At 37.8% G+C, this 26,620-nt stretch overlaps 1 protein-coding gene across 1 annotated transcript; it reads left to right on the forward strand.

Moving 5' to 3' along the window:
- The first annotated feature begins 4,880 nt into the window (after positions 1-4,880).
- LOC125140813 (NACHT, LRR and PYD domains-containing protein 3-like) lies at positions 4,881-24,850 on the forward strand. The gene is made up of 11 exons (XM_047810737.1): positions 4,881-5,432; positions 6,464-6,585; positions 7,170-7,286; positions 7,704-7,758; positions 7,983-8,187; positions 8,435-10,205; positions 12,992-13,165; positions 19,716-19,889; positions 22,551-22,724; positions 23,726-23,902; positions 24,059-24,850. The coding sequence occupies exons 2-11, from the start codon at positions 6,533-6,535 to the stop codon at positions 24,093-24,095; spliced, it is 2,937 nt and encodes a 978-aa protein (XP_047666693.1). The 5' UTR covers positions 4,881-5,432; positions 6,464-6,532; the 3' UTR covers positions 24,096-24,850.
- The last annotated feature ends 1,770 nt before the right edge of the window (positions 24,851-26,620 follow it).

The following is a 26,620-nucleotide window of genomic DNA, read 5'->3' on the forward strand; positions in this document are numbered from 1 at the left end:
GACTCAGGGTAAAAACTGTTGAGATATTGCAGAACCGAAGCCATATTTACTTTCCGTCATGACACCTCGATATGCCAATCATTTCATCTTTAACTTTGTAAATAGGAGAGCCACTGTCTCCAGGTTTACCTGCTACAGATATTAAAAAAGCATCAGTACACTGTTTAGAACAAACGATTTTACCCTCCTGCTTCTGAAAATTTCCATTGGGGGATGAAGTGTAAAAATATCCGTTGTCAGTATCATTAATGTTACCACGGACCAAGTGGAGTGGTATCACCAAACAATAATAAAATTAATAAAAGCCTGATCTCTGTTCATATCGGTGTTACAGGATTTCGTAAAGCAAGCTTTATAGGTCAATGAATTTTAGATTTTTCTGTATAGAAAATACTCAGTATTTCTGAGTTTTCTTCGATAACAACTTCGATAACAGGTAAGGCGGTCAATATATAGCCGTACCCAAAGTAACAGCCAAGTCCACGAGTAACTGAGCATCATGTTCTTCAATTGCTTTGTTTCTGTAAACAATTGGACCATTTAAATAGTGTCATTTTTCCAGAAATTCTCCTGTAAGATAATCAATCTGTAAATGAGACATATTGAGAGCAAATATGTTTGCATCCAGGACGCAGTCGTGGTTTTTAGTGGTTTTAAACCGCGCCCACCACCCGCTCTGCTGCATGTCATTAAGCACATTAAGAACGTGCGTTTTTACATAATTTGTGTGTTTTCAATTAATGGATAATTCTTGGTTTTTTCACCGGTTTTGCCTGTTTAATCACTTTTTTAACCTGTCTCCGTCTAAAGAAAGTGTCCCGTATTAGAGGCAAAGTGTCTGTTTGTTGGCAAAGTGTTTGATGATTTACAGTCGTGTGAAAAAGTGTTTGCCCCTTCCTGATTTTTTTGTATTTTTTTGCATGTTTGTCACACTTTAATGGTTCAGATCATCAAACAAATTTAAATATCAGTCAAAGATAACAAGTAAACACAACATGCAGTTTTTAAATGAAGGTTTTTATTATGTAGGGAAAATAAAATCCAAACCTACATGACCCTGTGCATTAATTTTTAACATTGTTAACTATTAGAATGGTTTAAAACTATTGGAGCAGTTTAGATACCCAACTGTGTTAAATAAACAATCTGTGAAGATATTGGTCTATATCAGCTTTACTGATGCTGGAAATGTGCTGGTAACATTACATAGATGTAGTCAGATTTACTTTTAAAGTATTAAATATTGTACAGTAATATCATACCTTGCTTACATGAAATGTTCTGCATACTAATGTTGAGGATAAAAGTTTAGTGACAGAGCGCAGTAACAGATGCAGCACATTGTGTGGTTCACATACTGCGGTCAGATGTCGCCATCTAGTGGATGTGTGTCGCAAGGACAAAGTCAGCGTTCTGAGATATAAAGTCTAAGATATAAGTCTTAAGTCCTGAACTTCATACCAGGTGACTGTGGAGGAACAAAACAAACATGGGGATGTTAGGCAAGGGTGTCGATTTGGGTAGGGACGGTAGGGACATGTCCCTACTAATATCCAAGGAACACTCAATTGTCCCTAGCGATAATTCGACCAAACCTATATATATTTATACATAACCACTGATATCCGTCTGTGTATTGTGCTTTTTTACTTATTTCATTTAACATTCATCCAGGAATCATTAAATAAAATGAAAATATTTTACAACGGCGTTCTGTAAAAAAAAGCGCAACTAGTGGAGCACAAACGGTTAACAGATTTACCCCCTGCAATGAATCCCGCCTCTGTAACTCACCTCTCTAAAAGGATTGGCTTTGAATTTTTTGAGTCCCGCCTCTCTAACCCACGCCGCTGTTTAATTGGCTTTGTCTTTCCCGCTAATGTGTTGAGTTCGGCTGCAGCTATATTCCGTTGTATGAAGCAATATGCAACGTGATTATGCAGGTTACCGGTATGTGAGGTAGAAAGTATTCTTATAACAACAGTTTTATGCACAAAATACGGGGATATATACATATGTTGTCCCCACCAATGTCAAATAAATTATGTCAAAATCAAACTTTCGCCTTTGATGTTAGGGGTATAGAAATGATTTATATAAATCTGGTATTTTATATGAACATTTATTTAAATGATTGGTTTGTTTGTTTATTGTTTCATTTCTATTGTAATGAAGTTTGAGATATTGTGTGAACCCCTGCTGAAGTGGTATCTCCTGTTTGTGGTTGTTTGGAGTAGAAGTCTAGAGTAGAGTAGAAGTAGACATTGTGTGTGTGTGTGTGTGTGTGTGTGTGTGTGTGTGTGTGTGTGTGTGTGTTTGCCCACATTGTTAGGTGGAAATCAGATTTCACCCGCCCCTCAGGGGTTAATTCCTTTAAACTGTCATAAAATTTAAGAAGCTATAAGTAAGTGGTTTATTCTTTTGTAAACATTCCTCTCTCTCTCTCTCTCTCTCTCTCTCTCTCTCTCTCTCTCTCTCTCTCTCTCTCTCTCTCTCTCTCTCTCTCTCTCTCTGTGCGTGCGTGCGCATGCGTGCCTGCAGAAATCAGCAGCTCCATTTGGTTACGACTGAAAAATAAAAGATTTCAGGAGTAAAAACACGGTAAGTATATTTTTCCCTTTCATTCACCTGACTGGACTATTTCTACTTTCCCCCCCATTTTTTCTTTCCGTGGAAGGAACAGACATTAAAACAAGGACAATAATAACAAAGGGGAACTGAAGACTTGTTTCTTAAGTGTAAAATATTATTATTATTATTATTATTATTATTATTATTATTATTATTATTGGAAAGTATTAATTATTACACAATTCTTTATTTATATTTGTGTGTGTGTGTGTTAGAGGCAGTGGCGGAGCCAGGGATATTTCATAGGGGTGGCCAGCACTTACTCTGGGGTGGCACAGAAAATATCATTATGCAAACAAACAACACTCATCTAACCTTAAAATACTTTTTTAAAAGTATAGGTGCCAAAATTACAATGACGTATGACGTGTAATACTTTAATTTTAATGAAATTAATTTAAATAAAAATTATTTAAATTCACATTAAACGTATAGTCATAATTCAACCACGTTTTTTTAAAACTATTTGAACAAATAAAACTTATGAAATTCACTTTGAAACCAGAATTTATATCTCCTCAAATCTTTAAACAAATCAAATAACCATCTTTTTGATTTTATAACCCACCTGATAGGATGTGTTGTAAAGTAAAAAGTACACACATCCTTTACTCAAGTAGAAGTACAGATACTCATTTTTTTAAAAGACTCCAGTAAAAGTAGAAGTAGTGACAACACTCTTTTACTCAAGTTAAAGTAAAGAAGTATGGGCTCTGATATGTACTTAAGTAAAAAGTCGCTGTTACTACTACCTGTTTAGTGTCATGCTGGTAACTGGACGTCATGTTTTATATATATATATATATATATATATATATATATATATATATATATATATATATATATATATATATATATATATGTGTGTGTGTGTGTGTGTGTGTGTGTGTGTGTATGTATATATAATTTTGGAGTGTGTTGATGGATATTTGTGTTCATCAGCCACAAGAGTGTTACAAAAGGCAGGCACTGATGTAGGTGAGGTAGGGTGGAGTCAGTGTTCACATTCATCCCAAAGGTGTTCAGTAGGGATGAGATCAGAAAACAACCACATATAGCAGGAAAGGTCAGGTGACCCAATACTTTTGGAAGTATAATGTATACCAAGTGTATCACCAAGGCCATATCCCAAACTGTAGGGAGATTCCAGCTCTGTGCATGAAAACAACTCAAAATTGTGATGTTTTACAAATGACAAAATTAATGTTAATTAAATTAAGCACTTCGTGTTTTTTGGGTTGACACCAGGGGCGGTTCTAGGGTTTCAACTTTAGGGTTTTAAGCCCTCAGTGAGAATTTAAAACAAGAAGAGTTCTATATTATATATTATATGACAACTCTGGTAATAAGAATAGTGACATTTCACTGCTTTTGGTTGCCGTCTTTGCGATTAACGTTATAGATAAACGCCTCCAGCTCTGACTGCGCGTGCACGCTGCGCGTACCCGTGCTCCTCCGTTCTAATAAAGCAGACAGCTGAAGACGCACTTTTGAAACACTACAACACACGCGTGTAAAAGCAAAGTAAAAAAAAATCGCTCTTGGATAAAATTGATAAATAATTTTCTTTCCCATCGACGACATGTCCAGCATTTTAAAGTCATTTTTATTGTTTATTTATGAAAGTAAAAATGATCCTTATAGTTTTAAGGTGGCTGAGATTAGAGACAGGGGGCTGAAGCCAACCTAATAAAGGGCTAGACCCCCCCTGGGTGACACAATTCACAACGCATTCGCCAGGAATCCTTTTTGACGCCGATTATTACAAACATCTCCCTCATATATGGCCATTTGTGTTCAGGAATGTCCTCGTTGTTAGTTATTTTAACATCGGTGACTCCCTCTGAATGAACATTAGCCATTCCTTTTGTAGGCGCTGCTCATTGTTAGCTCCGCTATCCTTAGTCTATGTCTGATAGCCAGTAAATAATACAGTACACCAGTCACATGGGGAAAAAGCCGCACAATGATAGGATGATAGGCTGGAAACAGCGCTCAATGAGAAGGAATAATACTAAAAGTAACGAGTCCGTTTGGAAAATGTAAGAAGTAAAAAGTACAGATATTTGTGTAAAAATGTAATGAGTAAAAGTAAAAAGTTGTCCGAAAAATAAACAGTGGAGTAAAATACTCATACAGTAACGAAGTATTTTTACTCCGTTACTTCCCACCTCTGCTGCTCACAAACTCGAATTTGGACCAGAAACAGAGGCTGTGCTGTAACTTGCTCCTCATCTCCCGCTTTTTACGATAGGAGGAAAACCGCGCTGTTTTTTCGAAACTCATGCGATGCCTGTCAGTGCCGGTAAGTGTTTCGCGGTCCAATGATTGTAGACATGTCATCGAGGTTCTGTTCTGCGAGATCATTTTCTTCTATTAAAAATGCAGTTGCCAGTGGGGTGGCCGTGAATACGTGCATGGTGGCCACGGCCACGGCCACCATTGGCCACCCCCTGGCTCCGCCCCTGGTTAGAGGGTGACACGGGAGTGGATTTTCAAACCTCTCCCATCCAAATCCCGCCAAAAAAAAAAGGGGGGAAAATCCCGTCTCGTCCCATTCCCGTGTTTTTTTTTCCATTCATTTAATCAGCCGTACCAAAGCAAACAGATTATATTTTTATTTATATCAAAAGGTATATTTGTGTATTCCCGGTCCCGCCCACTCCCGCTGGCATTTTTTTCCTGTCCCGTTTTGTGTGTGTGTGTGTGTGTGTCTGCGTCTCTGCCCTTCCCCCCTCTGCAAGACAAAAGCTCCATTTTGTGACGTATGAAAACTAAAAGATTTCAGGAGTAAAAACACAGTGAGTATCTAAAACTCTAATAAAAGTTCTTTTGAAGGTAAATGGCAATAAAACTGCTTGTTGGCACTAGATCTGCTGTGTCCAAATCTAACTGTTTCTCTTTACATATCGACAATACTGCAATCTGTCCTTCCTCTCAGGTTAAAAGTTTGGGTGTCATCTTGGATAGCACACTATCTTTTAAAGCTCAAATTAATAATATCACTCGGATTGCATACTTCCATTTGCGCAACATTAATCGTCTCCGTCCCTTTCTTTCTAATAATAATACTGTAGTTCTCATTCACGCACTAGTCACTTCACGTATAGACTACTGCAATGCTCTTCTTACAGGTATTCCCTCCAAATTGCTGCATAAGCTTCAACTGGTTCAGAATTCAGCAGCTCGTGTTCTCTCTAGAACACCCTATACTGATCACATTTCTACGGTTCTCCAGCAATTGCATTGACTTCCAGTAAAATATAGAGTTCAGTTTAAAATCCTGCTACTCACTTATAAGGCACTTCATAACCTTGCACCACAATACCTTACTCAACTTCTCCAGGTTTACACTCTTTCACGTGCACTCAGATCTTCATTTTCAAATTCTCTTGTGGTACCTCGGATTCAACTCACTACTACGGGTGCCAGATCTTTTAGTTATGTTGCCCCCCACCTATGGAATTCTCTTCCCCTCGATGTTCACAATAGCGAGAGCTTGTTGACTTTTAAAACGCGTCTTAAGACTTATTTTTTTATACAGGCTTTCTTATAACATGTTTTATTAAGACTTAAATGCACTTTATGTGTATATGCTGTTTGTTTATGTGTTTTGTTTTATGCATTGACCTGTATGTTGCTTGTAAGGTGACCTAGGGTGTTCTGAAAGGTGCCATGAAATAAAATGCATTATTATTATTATTATTATTATTATTATTATTATTATTAATATATAAACACACTGAAGTGACACTAGATGCAGAAGAGTTTTGTGGGTTTGTACTGAAGCTTTAATGTACACAGGTTGTAAGTGAACTCTGTGCTGATTCAGGGTTTAATTTAACACACTGATGTTGGAGTGAAGTAAACGTGTGTCCTGCTGTAATCTGGAGAAGGAGACATGACCTCCAACATGAGTGTGTCTGGAAAACAGGACTTAAAGAAAGACGAGAGGTGACTTACTTTTACATTCACCAGCAATAAATACACACCTGTATTTATCATAGGAACACATCTGTATCTCTAAACACTCACTAGTTAACACAGGAACTCAACTTTGCTTTAAGGTATCAGTGAATATATCACTGATCTGATCTAAGAACTACGGTGGCCGAGAAGTGCAAGTTCGTTAGTTTTAGTGAAGTTTAGTTAAGTTCCATTTAAGTGCAAAGTAGCATTAAGAGTGTACGGTAGCGAGTAAGTGAACGAAAGTGAAAGTGTACGTACGAGACAAAATTCCTGCTAACTCCTCCGCCTCAACCTCCGTGCGCTTCTTCCATAAAGTAAAACCAGTTTATTTTTTTAACATTCTCTTTTATTACTGTATGTTTTTATATAATATTTGTCATTTATAAATACAGGTACTGTACATTTTTCTTTTTCAAAACACATAAACAAAACAACTGGAGTGGAATTTTGCGAACTGGAACGGATTAATGGGATTTCAATTAATTTAAACGGGGAAAATTGTTTTGAGATACGAGCAATTTGAGGCATCACTGTATTAATTATTGCTAATATTTCTGTTGTACTTCTAGAATGATGAAGAGAAAGAGATCAGATTCACCAGAACCCAGCTGTGTGTCCATGAAGAGTGACCAGTCAATGGATAATCCAATTGCCTTCAGACACAGAGGCAGTTCTACTAATGTGAGGTCAGTATAGCGAGGTGTTTTACAGCAGTGTTCCACCTGATCAAACTCACTCGTCTCATTATGAAGCCCTTCATGAGCTTTATCAGGTGTTGAAGCAGTAAAACACTAAACTGTGTAGTGCTGCAGCTCTCGGACTGGCAATGAGGAAAAGTGCTTTAAGAGTTCAGTTCAGTCTGCAGTCCCTGAGCTGGAGGGTCTGTGGTGCTACAGAAGAACATTTACACCTGGGACATTAATGACAATATAAAGATTTTATTCATTTATTCAAACATTTGTTTCAGTTAGGAAATCCTGAAATCAGTGTATTGTGTTAAGAGGATAGTGTTAAATATCTGTCTCTGTATTTATTAGTGTGTGATTTGTGCAGTTATGAATACATATAGTCCATGTTACATGATGTGTTTTGTTTGTTCACAGACCACAAAAGAAGAAATCAAACAGCAGCAGAACTCAGGTGGACTCCATATTCAAGGTGTGTGTGTTGTTTTTAATGTGTGTAATGTGTGTTGTGATCCCTTCTAATGTCTTGATGTGCAGCAGCATTAAGGGTAATCAGTTGTATGAGCAATCAAAATTTCAGTTTTAAGTTTTAACTGTAATAATAAAAAGAGACTTTACTTAATTTTATAATATAAAAGCATCTCTTACTGTGTAACATGATAATATTTACATCTGTTCCTGTGTGTTTCTAACCAGGAGCTGGAACACAAAGTCATCACTCTGATAAAGAATGAGCTGAAGAGGTTTAGGAAGCTCCTGAGTCCAGATTACCCAGCATGCACTGAGAGGGAGGTGGAGGATGAGGAGGATCTTCACAGTGTCAGAGAGGGAGTGCTGAAGATCACACTGCACGTCCTGAAGAACATGAACCACACAGATCTCGCTAACACACTGCACAACAGTAAGAGCTCTGAGTCATGACTTTATTCCATCAGGTTCACTTTAGAGAGAGGAAAAAGTTTTACTTTTAGTATCATGTACTAAAATGTATTTGCTGCTTTTCTGTTCTGTTCGTGGTCCAGCTTTTGGTTACTTTGTACAATGGTCCTGTTCCTTCAATAATATTTAGTACATCAATAGCAGTGCAGCTTTAGTTTTTTTGCATTATATCTATTTATTACTAAACTAGATATTACTTTGTTTATTAGAACTCGCCTCTGTGTATCAGACAAAGTTGAAGTCCAAGCTGAGAGAGAAGTTTAAAAGAATTAATGAAGGAATCTCACAGTGTGGAAGCTCAGCACTTCTGAATGAGATCTACACAGAGCTCTACATCACAGAGGGTTGGGGTGGAGACGTCAATAATGAACATGAGGTGAGACAAATTGAGACAGCGTCCAGGAGACCAGCAACACAGGAGAAACCCATCAAATGTAATGATCTCTTTAAAGACAAGTCCATCAGAACTGTGCTGAGTAAAGGAGTTGCTGGAATTGGAAAAACAGTCTCTGTGCAGAAGTTCATTCTGGACTGGGCTGAAGGAAAAGCAAATCAGGACGTCACCTTCATGTTTCCACTTCCATTTAGAGAGCTGAATCTGATGAAGCAGAAAAATCTCAGTCTGATGAATGTTCTTCATCACTTTTTCCCTGAAATGAGAAAACTAGAATCAATAGACTGTGACTCCTACAAAGTTTTGTTCATCTTTGATGGTCTGGACGAGTGTCGACTTCCTCTAAATTTCCAGAAGAATGAGATATTGTGTGATGTGACAGAGTCAGTCTCAGTGGATGTGCTTCTGACGAACCTCATCAAGGGGAATCTGCTTCCCTCTGCTCTCCTCTGGATAACCACAAGACCAGGAGCAGCCAATCAGATCCCCCCTGAGTATGTAGACCAGGTAACAGAGGTACGAGGCTTCAGTGATCCTCAGAAAGAGGAGTACTTCAGGAAGAGGATCAGTAAACAGAGCCTGGCCAATAAAATCATCACTCACCTGAAGTCTTCAAGAAGCCTCTACATCATGTGCCACATCCCAGTCTTCTGCTGGATCTCAGCTGCTGTTCTAGAGGGAATGTTTGGTGAAGCAGAGGGTGGAGAGATCCCCAAGACTCTGACTCAAATGTTCACACACTTCCTGATCTTTCAGATCAAACACAAGGACCAAAAGTACCATCAGAAATGTGACCCTGATCCTCAGCAGACCAGAGAGAGTATCATGGCACTGGGAAAACTGGCTTTCCATCAGCTGGAGAAAGGAAACCTGATCTTCTATGAGGAAGACCTGAGAGAGTGTGGCATTGATGTCAGAGAAGTGTCAGTGTACTCAGGAGTATGTACCCAGATCTTCAGAGAAGAGTTTGGGCTTCACCTGGGGAAAGTGTTCAGCTTTGTACATCTGAGTGTTCAGGAGTTTCTGGCTGCTTTATACATGTTTTTCTCCTTCATCAGAAGAAATGTAACAGATCATCAAACCTCTGACCTGTCTGATCTTTTCAGGAAGTCAAACATGTCTGATCTCCTCAGGAGTTTAGTGGACAAGGCCTTACAGAGTGAGAATGGACACCTGGACCTTTTCCTGCGCTTCTTTCTGGGTCTCTCACTGGAGTCCAATCAGACTCTCTTACGAGACTTAATGCCACAGACAGGAAGCAGATCTCACAGCAAACAGGAAACAGTGGAGTACATCAAGGAGAAGATCAGGGAGAATCCATCTACAGAGAAATCCATCAATCTGTTCCACTGTCTGAATGAACTAAATGATCATTCACTAGTGCAGGAAGTACAAACTTACCTGAACAGAGGAGGTGTCTGGTGTCTCAGTGGAACCAGACTCTCTCCTGCTCAGTGGTCAGCTCTGGTGTTTGTGTTACTGACCTTGGAACAGAAGCTGGATGTGTTTGAATTGAGGAAATATGATCGATCAGATGAATGTCTTCTGAGGCTGCTGCCAGTGGTCAAAGCCTCCAGAAAAGCTGAGTGAGTATTTTTAATTATAAATGTATTGCTGCATGGTTTATTATTTTAATGTAACACTGAACTGCACTGTTTGGAAGTGACATTTAACAAAACTCTCACAGATGAGAAAAACATAAGACTGAAAAAATGGGATCAATATGGAAATTATAGAAAATATGAAAAGTAAATATTAAAACATTATAATGTCCTTCAAGAATCTCTTTAGGTTCAAGTTCTTTTGTTGTGTGTGACACAGTGTTGTGGGGAGATTCACTCTGTAATGGCTTTTTCCCTCAATTGTTCTTTCTAATAAAAATAAAACATAAATTGTTTTTTAAAAATATAACCCAATACGAGGGAAAAACAAAAAACTTTACCAAGGACTGAGCTCATGGTAAATAAAACATCTATCATCATTTTGGACCTTGACCCATTGGACAGACGAAGTGTGAAAATGTTCAGCTTTATCTTCTTATTTTGTTAGAATCTAGATAGGCAGCTAACTCAGATGAGTGATGAATATGTTCTTTCTCTAACACTGAACTGTTTGTAGAGGATTGAAATTTTTTTTATGAAGATATTTATTTTGATAGGCATTTTGTTCTTTGCTTATCAAGTGTTCAAGTAGGTATAAAGAGAGAGGATGAATAATGTGTCATAGGTGAGTGTAGTGTTGTGACCGCTGTTATTAAAAAGTCCTGTTTTGTTCTACTTGGAGCTCGACAAAGACACCAAACTGTTAATGACTGATCACATTCTTGTTCATGGATCATGATTTTTGTTCATCTTTTGTAGTTGAACTATAGACACAGTTTTTTGTCTGGTTCACTACATCAGAAGATGGTGGATGTGGTAAAAACAGACAGTGAACACAAAGATGGTTGCACGTGAAGGTCGATCAGGTTTATCACAGTTACTGTTGAAGAAACGTCAGGTTTCATTCTTATAAACCAGGGGTGTCAAACTCAAATTCACAGTGGGCCAAAATATAAAACTGAGATGAAGTCATGGGCCAAACTATATATTTATTGAAAAATTAACTGCAACTGATATGTAATGTTCAACCTTTTTCATATGGAAACTTTAGTTTTGCTTAAAAACAGGATTTGGATAAACAACCAGAGCTTGATATTAGAAACAAATAAGAAATTAATTGTAAAATAAAAGACACATCAGTGGTGTTCATTTCGCAAACTTTGACCATACACTTTTTGACAAACTCTCCCTCATTAAAGGGCAGATTTTGCTGTCTCTGCTGCCACAATAAAGCTTTACAGACTTTACCGCAGCTTCACTTTTTGATTTTGCTTTCATGAACATAGTCTGAGGGAAACCAGACTCTATTTCATCTCCTCCGCCTTCTGGAGCTTCTGCTTTACATCCAGGTCCTTATATTTCTCATAATGTTTCATGTCATAGTGTCTTCTTATGTTATATTCTTTCGTTACAGACATGTTAGCTCCGTTAGCACACAACACAAACAGGTCTGTCCTTTATATTCGTGAACAGATAATCTGCCTCCCTCCTGCCTTGAAAGCTCCTATTGTCCATCTTTCGTTTGGCCATTTTTGTGGAGGGTGGAATTAACCTGCCCGATGTGACTGTAACATGGTTGTTAACGACTGTCAACAGAGAATGAGGGGTGCTTGTTGTTTGTGACTACGCGTCAATACAGTGGCAAGGCATTCTGGGATTTGTAGTATTAGCAGAGCATGTGGCTAGCCAGCTGTAATGCACATTTGATATGATCTCTTTTTGATTATTAGATATAATGAAAATTATATTTGGCCCGCGGGCCAGAGTTTGACACCCCTGTTATAAACCTTTTTGTGGATTTTGGAGATTTTAAGATTTGAACTGTGTTTGTATTTATAAGCAGCTGTAGTTAATCTATATTTTTTTGTACAAAGTTTTAACAGACTTGTTTTGTTCTCTGTTCATCATTAAGTACTGATAAAATATTACACTTTGGGCTAAAGGTTTACAGACACTGAGGTCTAATATCACTTGAGCGAGTATTTCACTGGGAACAAAATACTGAACTGTACCATACTGGAATGAGTGAAGGTGGATTTTCTTTATTATATTGAATATGGTCTTGTATTCAGCTTAAGTTGAGTTTTATAACTGAGTTACAGAGGTGAATTAGAGGTGCTAACTTGTTTTGTCTAGTCCTGGGCTAAAGCACTGACTTGGAAGGTGTATTGTAATTGTATCTGACACATTCATTTTTTATACTGTGTTCCTTAAGAAAACAAAATAATGACAGTTAAATTGTTGAAGTTAAATGATGTGTTTTGATTTTGACAGGTTCACTAAGTGTGTTGAAATAGTAACAATGACATCTGTAGTAAACAGTACAGTACAATGTTCTTTCTAATATCCTTTATTTACATTGTTTATGATATATGATAGGTTTTTACACATCTATATTCTCTAAAAATGTGAATTATAATCAAGAATCGTTTATTAGGTTTAAAAGATCAAATTATCTCTTTAATTCAAATCTGTTTGGACGTATGTGAACACTCCACCTGTACTCAGGTCCACACCAACCACCTGAACCAGTGTGTGTTTGTAGGCTGCTCGCTCTCACATGTGTGTTATGTACATGACCTAATGCTCTTATAATAAATTGTAGCTGAGAGGTTGTGGAGTGCAGAAAGACGTCCCTGCTCTGTAAATGTGCTGATGTGGTGTCCTGTCCTCTGATTTGTGTGTGACACAAACACACTACTTTAGCTGGATTATGGCTGTGTTTGTGTGTTTGAGATCAGTGTTCTGATATTTCATCATTTTTCTTCCAGTCTGTTTGGGTGTAATCTGACAGAGGAAAGCTGTGGAGTTCTGTCCTCAGTTCTCAGCTCAAACTCCTCCAGTCTGAGAGAACTGAACCTGAATGACAATAAACTGCAGGATTCAGGAGTGAAGCTGCTCTCTGATGGACTGAAGAATCCACACTGTACACTGGAGATACTTAGGTACACACACACACACACACACACACACACACACACACACACACACACAGACAGACAGACAGACAGACAGACACACACACACACACACACACACACACACACACACACACACACACACACACACACACACACACACACACACACACACAAATTTAATCTTTATATCTTAATAAATTTTGTGTAATAATTATAATCATCATAACTTTATTTTTACAGAACCTTTTTAAACTCAAACTTCAAACATGCTTTACAATAGAAAAATAGCAGCACAATATTAAAGTCATTAGACATGAAAAATCACACAGAAAATAGATCATTAAGAAGATCATTAAGAGATAAAAAGCTCTGATAAACTTGGACTTGTACAGAGATGGTATTATATGATGCTGTTTTCCCCAAAGCTCCAACTCAGTCCAGAACTGGAGCTGCTCATTTCTATTCATCACAGTGACTCACGTCATTTGATTCTGTTCACCAAAAAGCTCCATTCAGATTTAGTGACTCTTTCTGTAAATTATATCATTAAACCACACCAGTGAGTGTGTTTTTAGATATTAAGAGTAAGTCATTGTTTCATTCACACAGATCATTAAAAAAGTTTCTCTTCTTGTGGTGAACTAAATGAACCACATCAGTGAGTCAGCAGATCCTTGTTTGTTTACCGAGATCATTCATGAACAACAATTACCAGTTTGTTCAGAATCAGTAGGTCTACCTCTCTCATTCACACTCAAGTGAGGGGAAAGATTTAAAAGATTGTAGATGAATGTACAGATACACAGATATAAATCTTCACCAAAGTGCTACAGTCACTTCATAGCATGACTCCACCCCTTTCTCCTCTTGTTCAAGACTCACATCTGAACTGAATGAATGATGTGTATTGTTTCATCATATCCTTCAGTTCAGACCAAACAACATGTCCCAGTTTGTACAGAATCAGTACCACTCTCCTTCAGTAAGAGGTGAATTCCTTCAGCAGGTCCAACCAATGACATTGTTCCTTCACAGCACACACTCTACTGCAGTCAGTGAAAAGCAGCGAAGCAGTCACGTGTTTTACACAGGAGGGACTTCAGTGAACCAGAAATATGAGTCAGCACATGGAAGTTTGTTTCAGCATATTATCCTGTTTCAGAAAGTTAAATACATCGTCTCATATGAGCTGAGACACATGGATCTGTCCAAGAGCAGTCCAAGTTTATACAGATGTGGCTATTAAGAATGTGCTTCTTTTTGCGCAACTTCACGGGAAACATAGTTCGATTTCACGCGGATTTCTGATGTCTTGTTTTCAAGAATTGAAATACACATGCTGTGCTTCACACAATATACCCCAGGTGGCACAGAACCCACTGTCCTACAGGTATAGACCAGATTGTCTAGGGACTCTGGACCTCGGTAAGTTTTTTATATTAAAATATAAAATGTGAAGCTCTGAATGAATAATCAGCTTTTTAAAACTCTTCTGAGTGTCTACGTTACAGATATATAATTCAGTCTATACATTTACATTTACAGCATTTGGAAGATGCCCTTATACAGAGTGACGTACATAAGTGCTTAAATCTCTATCACTGGATACATTAATGCTGGTTCACTAGGTTACATACTTAAGATACCATGAGTTTAAAACATTGTTCAAAGTTACAATGAAAAAGATTCAAAGTTGTTTTTTTTTTAAATAAATGCAAAAGATGAAAATATTGGTAGAGGTTAAAATAGCCAGTGACTCAACCGTCCGGATCCCTAGGGGAAGTGCATTCCACCACTTTGGTTCCAGAACAGAGAAGAGTCTTGTAGTATACTTGCCTCTTACCCTGATTGATGTTGGAACCAGTCAAGCAGTGCTGGTAGATTGGAGGGTGTGGGGTGCAGTGCGAGGATTGATGAGGGCTTTGAGGTAATAGGGTGCTGGTCCATTTTTGGCTTTGTGGCCAGCCTCAGAGTTTTGAATCTGATGCGTGCAGCTACCGGAAGCCAGTGGCGGGATCGCAACAGTGGGGTGGTATGCAAGAATTTTGGCAGGTTGAAAACAAGCCGGGCAGCTGCATTTTGGATCACTTGCAGAGGTCAAAATGCGTTCATAGGTAGACCTGACAGCAGTGCATTGCAGTAATCCGGTTTTGAAATGACAACAGACTGAACAAGTACCTGAGCTGCCTGTGTGAACAAAAATGGCAGAATCCTTCTAATATTGTAGAGAAGAAAGCAACATGAGCGAGTCACATTAGAAACATGAGAGGAAAAGGGCAGATGATTGTCCATGGTTACCCCAAGGTTGCGAGCTGTGGCTGAAGGGGAGAACAGATCGTTGTGCAGGGATATTGCAAGATCATCACCTGGGATAAACAGCAGTTTTGCTAGGATTGAGCTTTAACTGATGAGCAGTCATCCATAATGATATTTCTGCCAGACATGCTGAGATCCGATTAGAAGCTGTGGTATCTGAGGGTGGGAAAGAGAAGGTAATTTGTGTATCATCAGCATAGCAGTGGTAAGGGAACCCATGTGAGGAAATAACTTCACAAGAGAGTGAGTATAAAGGGAGAAAAGAAGAGGACCAAGTACTGAGCCCTGTGGGACACCAGTGGAGAGTCTGCGTTGAGCAGATGTCACTCCCCTCCATGTTACTTGATCTGAGAGTCAAGTACCCTCTCCTTTACTTTCCCTGCTTTGCTCCTCTCGTCTCGTCTATTGTCTTATACTTTGAGAGATTGCCTCCGCACTGCTCTCCAAACTAAAAACATCATGGATTTGATAAACTGGTTTCTCAACGCAATTGACACCATCTTCTCGACGAGAAGCTTTGGTTCGGGGGAACCTGACTGCCCTGCTGGAATGTTCGCAGCTGGCTATACGATGGACGCCTGGGAGAGGTGGAGACCAGAATGGACTAAGAAAGTAGTCGTGTAAATTGGAATGAGTCTACTTGCCCCAGACCAAACAATCCCAATCTTATCTGCTTTTGGCTCCCCTCAACCAGCACTGGCCTCGGCCAAGGCCACTGCTGGAACAACAATTCACCTGGAAGAGCACTACAGTGAGACGCTCTTCCCCCATTTCCACAGACACCTGCTGATTGTTGACTCTGTCTGGGACCTGATCAAGGCTGTCTCCATGGCAACTTGCTGTGTATCGCTGTGACAATCTTGCAGACTGAGGCACTGAGATTTGATGCCGGGAGCAACAACTCCCCAGGCCTACACACTTATACATACACACACACATACACACGCACATATATAATGATATGCACCCCCCCCCCCCACGCCTTTGCCGCTTTTGCCGCCAGTCTGATAAGCGGGTCTGTGACCAGCGCCGAAGATAAAGGCTGCAGGACCTGATGGCTGCTTGCCTGTGCTCGATTACCTCCACCCCCCCCCCTCTCCCCTCCCCTGTTGCAAGTTGTGTGTTTTTGGCTTACTGTTTATGTGCTTATGTTGCTGAGGTGTTTTTCCTTTTCCCACACTGTACTCCCAGCATAGTCTGGGAGTTGTTTTTTTCTTCTCCCCTCCCTCATGTTATGCTGTATTTCTTTTCATTTCCATGTCTTCCTGTCCTGCCCCCCCCTTGTCATATTGTATGTATTTTATGTATGGACAGGTTGATGGCTAATTTCACGGTACCTGTGACCAGTGACAATAAAGGCTTCTACTACTACTACTACTACTACTACTACTACTACTACTACTACTACTACTACTACTACCACTACCATCTGTCCTTCAAGATTCCTTTCCTTAACTCCAAACTTGCCCATCACCTCCTCATCATCTGTGTTCCCCTCACCAACATGTCCATTAAAATTTGCTCCTATCACCACTCTCTCACCCGTGGGAATACTCTCCATCACCTCATCTAATTCACTTCAGAATGTCTCTTTCTCCTCTAACTCACAACCTACCTGTGGGGCATAACCACTAACAACATTCAACATCACCCCTTCAATCTCTAACTTCAGACTCTTCACCCTGTCTGACACTCTCTTCACCTCCAGAACATTCCTCACAAACTCCTCCTTCACCTACCCCATTTCTCTTACTATCCACACCATAATAAAACAGCTTGAATCCTGCTTCTATACTATGAGCCTTGCTACCCTTCCACTTGGTCTCCTGTACACACAGTATATCCACCTTCCTTCTCTCCATCATATCTACCATCATATCTATCATCATATCTAGCTCTCTACCTTTCCCGCTCATAGTACCAACATTCAGAGTTCCTGTTCTCAGTCCTACACTCTTACCTTTCCTCTTCTCTCTCTGTCTGTGCTCTCTCCTCCCTCCTTCTACTTCTTTGACCAACAGTAGCCCAATTTCCACCGGCGCCCTGTAGGTCAACGGCGCCCATGGCGGTCGTTGTTAACCCGGGTCTCGACCGATCCGGTATGAAATTTGTACTGATGATTCGCATGGTTAAATTTGGCAACGTTTTACGCCGGATGCTTTTCCTGACGCAACCCTCTTTATTTATACGGGCTTGGGACCGGCACAGAAGTCACTGGACTATGACCCCCATGGCTAGATTATAGCATTTATTGGTAATATTAAGTGTAAATAGTAGTTATATGCTATTGGTACTTACAGTATAAATAGTGGCAGATACTATTTGCACCTCAGTATTGTTGTTTATTAAACATTATGCAATTATAACAGAGCGTAAATCATCATATTTATAAAAAATTTAAAAGAATGATAAATTATTGAGATAATAAAGCCCTACTTCTACCCTATAACCTAACCCTCAATGTAAAATTTATGAATAAAACTTAATTTTAATTTTTAAATTAATTTTATTTGAAATAAATGCCTTCATGATCTGATATGTGATGGAAAAGTGTAAAAAAAACTATTTTGGCAGAAGGTAGGAATGAACCCAGGTCTCTGTGAGAAAGCTGTGCATACAGTACACTCAGCACCTCACACCACAGGGCCACTGTTTGTGCTACAGTTTCATGCAGTCACTGTTTCATGCAGGACTAGGATTATATTTCATTATTTTATCCAGTAAACTAGTTATTTATCCAGTAATACTAAGTTATTAACAAAGCTTTAAGTTTTTTAACATTTATTAAATAAAGTCTTATATAAGCATGTAATGTTTATAACACAAATCATTAATTATCCTCTAAATAAATTCACATAGCATTGTTTTTAAATAATTTCATAACAATCAGAGAGATTTAGATACAAATAAGTAAAGAAAGAATTTTATTTTGCTGCAGCAAAAGGCATCTTCTATACAATGCAAAGTCTACACAGTAAAGAGGCAAAAACAAGTGTCTTAGCTCCCCTATTTGTATGTGTGTTTGTGTGTGTGTGTTGGTGTTGGTTGCACCTCAGCAAGGCCACATTCCATTTTCAGTTCTTATCGAACACATGCTCACAAACTCCCCTAAACTTCCCATAACAGTTTGAATAAGGGCCTCTTGTTCTTTATCCCTAATCTTTCACAAAGAAAACTGTAAAAGCACATAACATTATATATAAAACACTGATGACTGATTTTAAAATTTCCACTATAAGACCTAGATACATAGTGAGACTTAAACCATGCATAAAGCTGCACAAAGTTTATCTTCCACTTCACACCTTTGTGAATAAGATGAGCAGAAATGAGAAACTTCCCCCATACCGTAGGTGAAGTGTGTCCTGGGTAAACATTTGAGGCTGAGACAATGTGAAATGTTTTCAAGGTTACAGCAGTTTTCAGCAACCAAATTATTTTGCATCTGAAGAAGCTGTACTATGATTTTAGGGACATGACTCTCTATGTCTCTGAGCAGGCCTTGAACCAACATAACCAACCCAGGTCTGTCAATAGAAAACATATTGAAGTCAGGTTTACATACTCTCTCTCTCTGGCCTTTGTTACACTAGTCACCCAGCATTTTAAGAGTTTTTGTTTTTGGGCAATTATTTTATATGGCTAAGAGCTTCACATTTTATTATTTAATAAGAAAAAAATACAGAGGTCTGGATCTCTGTGTCCTCAAATATGATATCAATTGAGTAAAACATACATGGACTATTTAAACCCCATTTGTGAAAGTTTCAAGTATATTGATATTGTAACAGCGACTACAGAATATATATATATATATATATATATATATATATATATATATATATATATATATATATATATATATATATATATATGTAATGGTCATAGTTTTAGATGTAGAGAATAACATGTCTGCACAGGAGGTCACAAAGATTTAAATTCGGCTAAAGTATATACTCTGAAAGTTGAGAGAATGAAAGAAACCAAGCATATTACTGGCTTCAGTATATGTGACAGAGAATTACACACGACTGAACTCTATTGGTCATGTGTTTTCGGCACACTAGAATGTATCGCAGGAACGTTTTCTCCATGATGCGCATTCTTACTTGTCACATCTGTACACAGATGTTCATTCTATATTTTAATCCTGAGATGAGAACCTTGTGTTCAGGTGGACACTTTATTTCTCATTGATGGAAACATCTCATTTCACAATCAGAGAAATAAATCAAACACTTCATCATTTCTCTTCCAGTCTGCATGGGTGTAATCTGACAGAGGAAAGCTGTAGAGTTCTGTCCTCGGTTCTCAGCTCAAACTCCTCCAGTCTGAGAGAACTGAACCTGGGTTTCAATAAACTGCAGGATTCAGGAGTGAAGCTGCTCTCTGATGGACTGAAGAATCCACACTGTACACTGGAGATACTGAGGTACACACACACAAACACACACACACACACACACACACACACACACACACACACACACACACACACACACACACACACTATATTAGTGATTTTAGTATTGTGACAGAGTGACCTGTCCCTATGCCCGTTGATCCACTGTAAAATACTTACATCTTTGCGAGTATTGCCATCATTGTTGTTTTTTTTTTTTTGAGAAACCCAGTTACACCTGACAGCAGGTCTGTGAAGACCTGTTGTCTGACAAGTATCTTTTTTCAACTTTAAGTTTCACCTCCAAACACATTTTAGAGAAAAATGATCATAGAGTAAATAATCTACCTCTGTCAGGTTCATTATACACGTGACTGTGTCTGTAACACGACTGCTGATGACGTACACAGGACACATCACCGAAACTAGATAAAATATTATATTCCTAATTTAAGCTCTAGTATAGGGGGTGTGTCACTCTGTGTAATCACCTTGCATCACCTAAATCTACAGCACTGGACTCATTACACTTCACCCTTCATACCATTTTGTGTGTTTTCTTACCACCGCTGATTGTGTTGTTGCACTCGGTTACAAAAGTGTCTAAAACAGGAGGAGTCACGTGACTGACTGAACATGATGGCTGCTTAGACCATTTGTATGTTAGACACATTAAAATCTCACTCTTATTTTCAATATTATTCTTTATACAACCATCCAAGACGTTCTTTATGCTGCTAAGAAAGAGCTCATCATCACTGATGCTCAAAAATAAAGTCAAATAAATTATGGACAGTGGTTCCACACAACCTTATTAGTTTTAATTAACATTTAAGATATATGTTTAATCTATGCCAGATTTTTGTGTTTTGACAACAAAACTGAATTATGAATCTAACGTGAATTATTAATGTCCAATCAAATAAGTATAATTATTTTCCTGTAACTTAAAATGGTTCAGATGTCTGAACATGCTTTTATCTTTTAAAAACTTATCAAATATTTTTCACTAAACCAACATAAAAACATTTTATTCAAACACCTCATTTAGATTATTGACTGTGGTTCCATCCAATTAGTTCAATTTACTTTAACACAAGGTTTTTCATTTCAAGTTCACACACAAATGCTTTGCTTTGAAGTTACAATTAAACATTACTGTAAGATTACAAAACTGTAAAATTTACTGACAAATTAGATTAGACCAGCCCTTACTTTAACACATCTGAGAGCAGCTTTGTCTTCAGCGTTTGTACTTTATTACATTGCTTTTTGCCATCTAGCTCCAGAAATAACTTCTGCAGTGCTTCAAAAGTGTACCTGAGTTCTGTAGGGCAGACAAGTTCAGTGCATATATCAGCCCTATCAGCTTGGCTGTGACATACACTACATTGTTGAGATCTTCAAGAACTCTCACACCCTCCAATATCACTCCAATATCTACTGGGCAATCTTCAATGTTTGAACCTTTTATAACAAACAATCCCAACACAGTCTTCTGGATCGAGTCATGAGTCCTGGTGCATCTGTTATCCTACAGAGGAGAATTACAATGATAGTTATTCAAAATTCATGTGTGCTAAAGGAATATTTCACCCAAAAATAAAACTCATCATTTAGTCACCTGTACATGGTAATGCGGTTCACCTGAAAAAAATCATCAGTGGCTAAAGATGGTACATGTACAAGATGTTCTACTTTTAATAACATTGCACCTAAATTCTGAACAACCGTATCAGGCAAGTCTTAAGCCATTTCACTGCAGTCATCATGTACCAAATTATCACTGGCTTCACCAACTACGCCAGGCTTAAGATAACTTGGTGATTGTTGGTTGTGTTTTCTGTTTTTATGTGATTTAAATGTTCCATAAACATTTGACTGGAAAACAGAAAACATGCAATGGACAGTTTCATTCTTCTATAAATGACTGTTTATGTAAATGATGATGAGATGATCTAGATTTAGAGCATATTTTAGATTGGGTTACTGTTTGCTCCAGCATTCAACATCCATTTCACAACCCTGATCACCAGCTGGTTTATTTGATTTTTATATACAATAAAAAAAAATCTCTGTCTGTCTGTCTGTCTGTCTGTCTGTCTGTCTGTCTGTATTAGAGCATGGGCTCTATCCTATATAGATGAAATCTACATGGAACTCTCACCAGCCTGATGTATTGGTGTTAATGAGGTTCACTTTAAAACATGTGACTGATTAAAGTGATGTAGCTGATTGAACTTATAAACCTCGTTTTTTTCTGTGATAATTTAACATGCCACTGTAATGCAGACAAGAGAACATCTGAAAACATTTTTTACAAGTGAAACTGTCACAACATGATGTCCAGTGTAACAACCTTGTTGTTGTTGATTCTAATGAGAATTATTCCAATAATATTTTTGGAACATAACACATAACATAACATGTTTATATGTGATATCTGATTTATTATGACAAAATCTCAATGGATTCAGATCATCAGTAATGTTACAAAAACTTCTACAAATGATTCAGTTGTTGATGGTGGGTTGTAATAGCTAGTGCTGTGGTGTCCTGTCCTCTAATTTGTGTGTGTGATATAAACACACTGACATTTCTGTTACATCTTCAACTTTAACTGGATTATAACTGTGTGTGTGTTTGTGTGTTTGAGATCAGTGTTCTGATATTTCATCATTTCTCTTCCAGGCTGTGGAAGTGTAATCTGACAGAGGAAAGCTGTAGAGCTCTATCCTCAGTTCTGAGCTCAAACTCCTCAAGTCTGAGAGAACTGAACCTGAATGACAATAAACTGCAGGATTCAGGAGTGAAGCTGCTCTCTGATGGACTGAAGAAACCACACTGTACACTGGAGATACTGAGGTACACACACACACACACACACACACACACACACACACACACACACACACACACACACACACACACACACACACACACACACACACACACACACTGGGCATTGCAATTCATTAGGCCTCCAGACAAAACAAAAGCTACTCATTTGTAAATATTTCACACTTGTTATATGCATTTGTCCAGCTGGGGACAATATCTTCTCTTATCTTCTTCTTCTACCAACGAGCTTTACACACACACACACACACACACACACACACACACACACACACACACACACACACACACACACGTTGTGTTTTCGTATTCACATCATATTATGCTATGCTTTTGAGTGGTGTGTGTGTGTGTGTGTGTGTGTGTGTGTAGCCCATTTTTGGGTGATCAGATGGCATCTGGTAGGCAAAATAGACATAACCAATGTAAAATGTTCACAAATGTAAGCTGATCACACAGGATGGTGATTATTGTAGAATTTTTGATTTATAAACATTCAAGTCAATTTGACCTGGAAAAAACAGGTTTTATTATTTACTGACATTAAAAATGGTCAAAATGCTTTCAAAACAATCTCCTGGCTTTGAAATAAACCAGCCTGTAATTGTGCATTAACTTTTGTGCCTCTAGTGAAAATAGAAAAAAAAACACTAGTGCCTCTAGTGTTTTTTTCATTTTTGCATATTAATGATGTTTATTATACCAAATATTAAAATTTTTTTTGCAAAATATATGTTAATATGTTGTAAACAAAGGGGGGCACGGTGGCTTAGTGGTTAGCACGTTCGCCTCACACCTGCCTCGATGCACGATGAGGCCTGAGATAGGCACAGGCTCCCCGTGACCCGAGAAGTTCGGATAAGCGGTAGAAAATGAATGAATGAATGAATGAATGAATGAATGAATGAATGTTGTAAACAAGTTAGAAAAAAAGGCTATCATATGTACTTAATTTTTTATAAGCAGTCAAAACAGACAAGGTCAACTTGACTTTTTCTTTCTTGTAGGATGTGGGACTGCAGTATTACAGATAAAGGTTGTGCTGCTCTGGCTTCAGCTCTGAGGCCAAACTCCTCATCACACCTGAGAGAACTGGATCTGAGGAATAATAATCCAGGAGAATCAGGAGTGAATCTGCTCTCTGATCTACTGAAGGATCCACACTGTAAACTGGAGACACTACAGTGAGTTACTGACTTACTGTCTTTTTACTGTATGATATTGAGTAATATCCACTGTGTGCTGTAAAATGTCACATCTAATGTGTGTATTTATGCTTCTGTTGTTCATAAGTAATGTGTTTAAATTTGCCTGTAATTCTGTCCTGTTTTGTTTTTCAGCATTAAGAATAAGACACTCACCAGGTCTGGTGTATGACAGGAGTCATCAGATATTTTGTCCAGGATAAATCAGTTATGGTGGTGAAGCGTTAGAACATGTCCCACATTTCCAGCAGTTTGGGAGCCGAATCATTCATATTCAGATGTAGAAGATCCATAACAATAACTGTGACTGATCACATCCTTTTATCCTCTCAGCTACAACTTCACACTTTAATATATTTTACAATCCAGAGTAAAAAATAAAAACTTATGATACTCAAACTTGTTATTTCATATCTGATTTTGTCTATAAAGTTTTCTACATTTCCTGTCCATACAATAAAGTCAGTCCTTGTCTTGCATATTTTTCATATATCTCTTCTTTTCTTTCTTTGTTTCTCTCTCCACACGTCTATCACATTGTTTTCACTCATTAGATCCTTTAGTTCTTTACTCCGTACTGTATACGATTTAAAAACCATCCCATCTGCCATATTGAGTTTACTGAAAACAGAGTTAAAGTCTGCCATCATTATTATTTCTTTATACTTCATGCTATTGTTTTTTTGCACTCTTCTGATTCTGTTCCTTCTTCTACTTATTCTTATGGTTGCAAAGGGGCGGGAAATTTCCTGTGTGTGTGAGACGATTCTATAGAATAACTTGAAAAAAGCTTGTAAAACATTTATACAATTCAATGCACAGATATAGAAATAATTAGTTAAACAATTGGGATATTTTGGAATAAAAACATTTTACAATTGATGCAATTGAATAGAAATATTTGGATGAATAAATACATCTCAATCAGCATGATGGAATTATTGTATAAAGTAGGTTATAGGTTGTTTTATCAGTCTAAAGTTATTAGGGACAAATTATAATTTTTTATGCTTTTGAAAGAAGTGTCTTATGCTCATTTAAGCCTGATTTATTTGATCAAGATAAAGAAAAAAACAGTAATATTGTGAAATATTACAATTTAAAATATCTTTTATTAAGTAAAGTATCCAAAATAAATATAACAGCTTAAAAAATTATGAGGAGCTCATGCTGAAGACTGTTGAAATAGCTGATGAAAATTCAGCTTTGATCACAGAAATGCATTCTATTTTAAAGTAGATTACATCAGAAATTGTAATAATATTTAATAATATTTTGCAAACCGTTTTGTTTTGTACTTTTGATCAAATGCAGGCTTGATTGTCATCTGTGTTTGCTTGTGGTGTTATCTCAAATGTTATCTTCTGTCAGTCAAGTCCATCCAGCTCAAAGACATTACAATAGGCTTTTATTTTCTTACCGTAAAACACAGTGGGATCTGAACTGGGTTTCCAATCACCAGTTTTCACACATTTCAATGTCCACCCTCATACGTCTTCCCACTTCTCTTTTTCATCTTTTGACAGAGACACATGTGGGAATGAACACATAATGAATGGGTGTGTCTTTCCTGGCCTTACATGTATTCTAGAGAGACTCACTTCTACAGTACATCTGTAATTGTCCCAATACGAATTCTTCAACAATAACACATCTGCTCTGTTTGTGTTTCTTAAACCCTCTTGTTCATAATGTGCATCTGGTCCCTTATACAGTATGTGTGTGTGAGCTGTGCTGTGCCGATCATGTGTGCATTGTGTGTGTTTGTAGTGTTAATAACAGTGCTGGCCTTATCTATGAGAGCTTGATTTACTGAATTCACAGCAGAGGTTCTGAGTTTCCACTCACACACATACAGATGAGGTCTGGGGTCCAACTTAACACTCTGAAATATTGACTGACTGATTTTACACACTTTCAATCCATTTGGAGTGCTAATTAGGATTATTCCCAATTTACAAATTAAATCTCTGTACATCAGATTAATCAGACAACATTTAGACTGCAGAAAGGAAAACTTAAATGATTGTTGATCATTTTAAACCTACCTTAATGGTGCTGTAAAAGCCATTTGTCTTTGTAAAGGTGTCCACTAGGGGTCACTGTTCTATAATGAGTGAATATAGGTAGGAACCTTTCTTCAGGTGATAGGTGTTGCTGGAGGAAGGTGCGCACACAGTTTTTGACCGTATCACGTGTCAATGCTGTTACCAACAATGCAAAGCAACACATTAAATAAAATTAATTAGTGATGGCGAAATGAAGCTTTCTTGAAGCATTGAAGCTTTCAACCCAATTGTATCGGAAAAAGGTTGATTACTCGAAGCTTTTCAAATCAGAGCTCGATGATGACCTCTGCTGGTGAAAGCGCTATCACAGAATGTTCCACATCCAACATTATTTTTAGAAGCAAAAATTAATGGATTGACAAATTAAGGATAGATTAATAAATAAATGAATCAATATTAAATACAATAGTGTACGTTCTTATTGTATTTCTATAATTTACTATTTTACTTTTAATTATGCACAAAGTACTTTGTTGAAATTTAACTTTTTGTACTATTTGTATACAACACAGCTTTCGTAATACAAATGTACAGTTTTTGTCATGCCAATAAAGCACACTTAAATTGAAATTGAGAGAGAGAGAGAGAGAGAGAGAGAGAGACTGTGTTCTTATTTTGACAATAGTAA

Source organism: Tachysurus fulvidraco, chromosome 3 (genome assembly GCF_022655615.1).
Source record: "Tachysurus fulvidraco isolate hzauxx_2018 chromosome 3, HZAU_PFXX_2.0, whole genome shotgun sequence".
Classification (NCBI taxonomy): domain Eukaryota; kingdom Metazoa; phylum Chordata; class Actinopteri; order Siluriformes; family Bagridae; genus Tachysurus; species Tachysurus fulvidraco.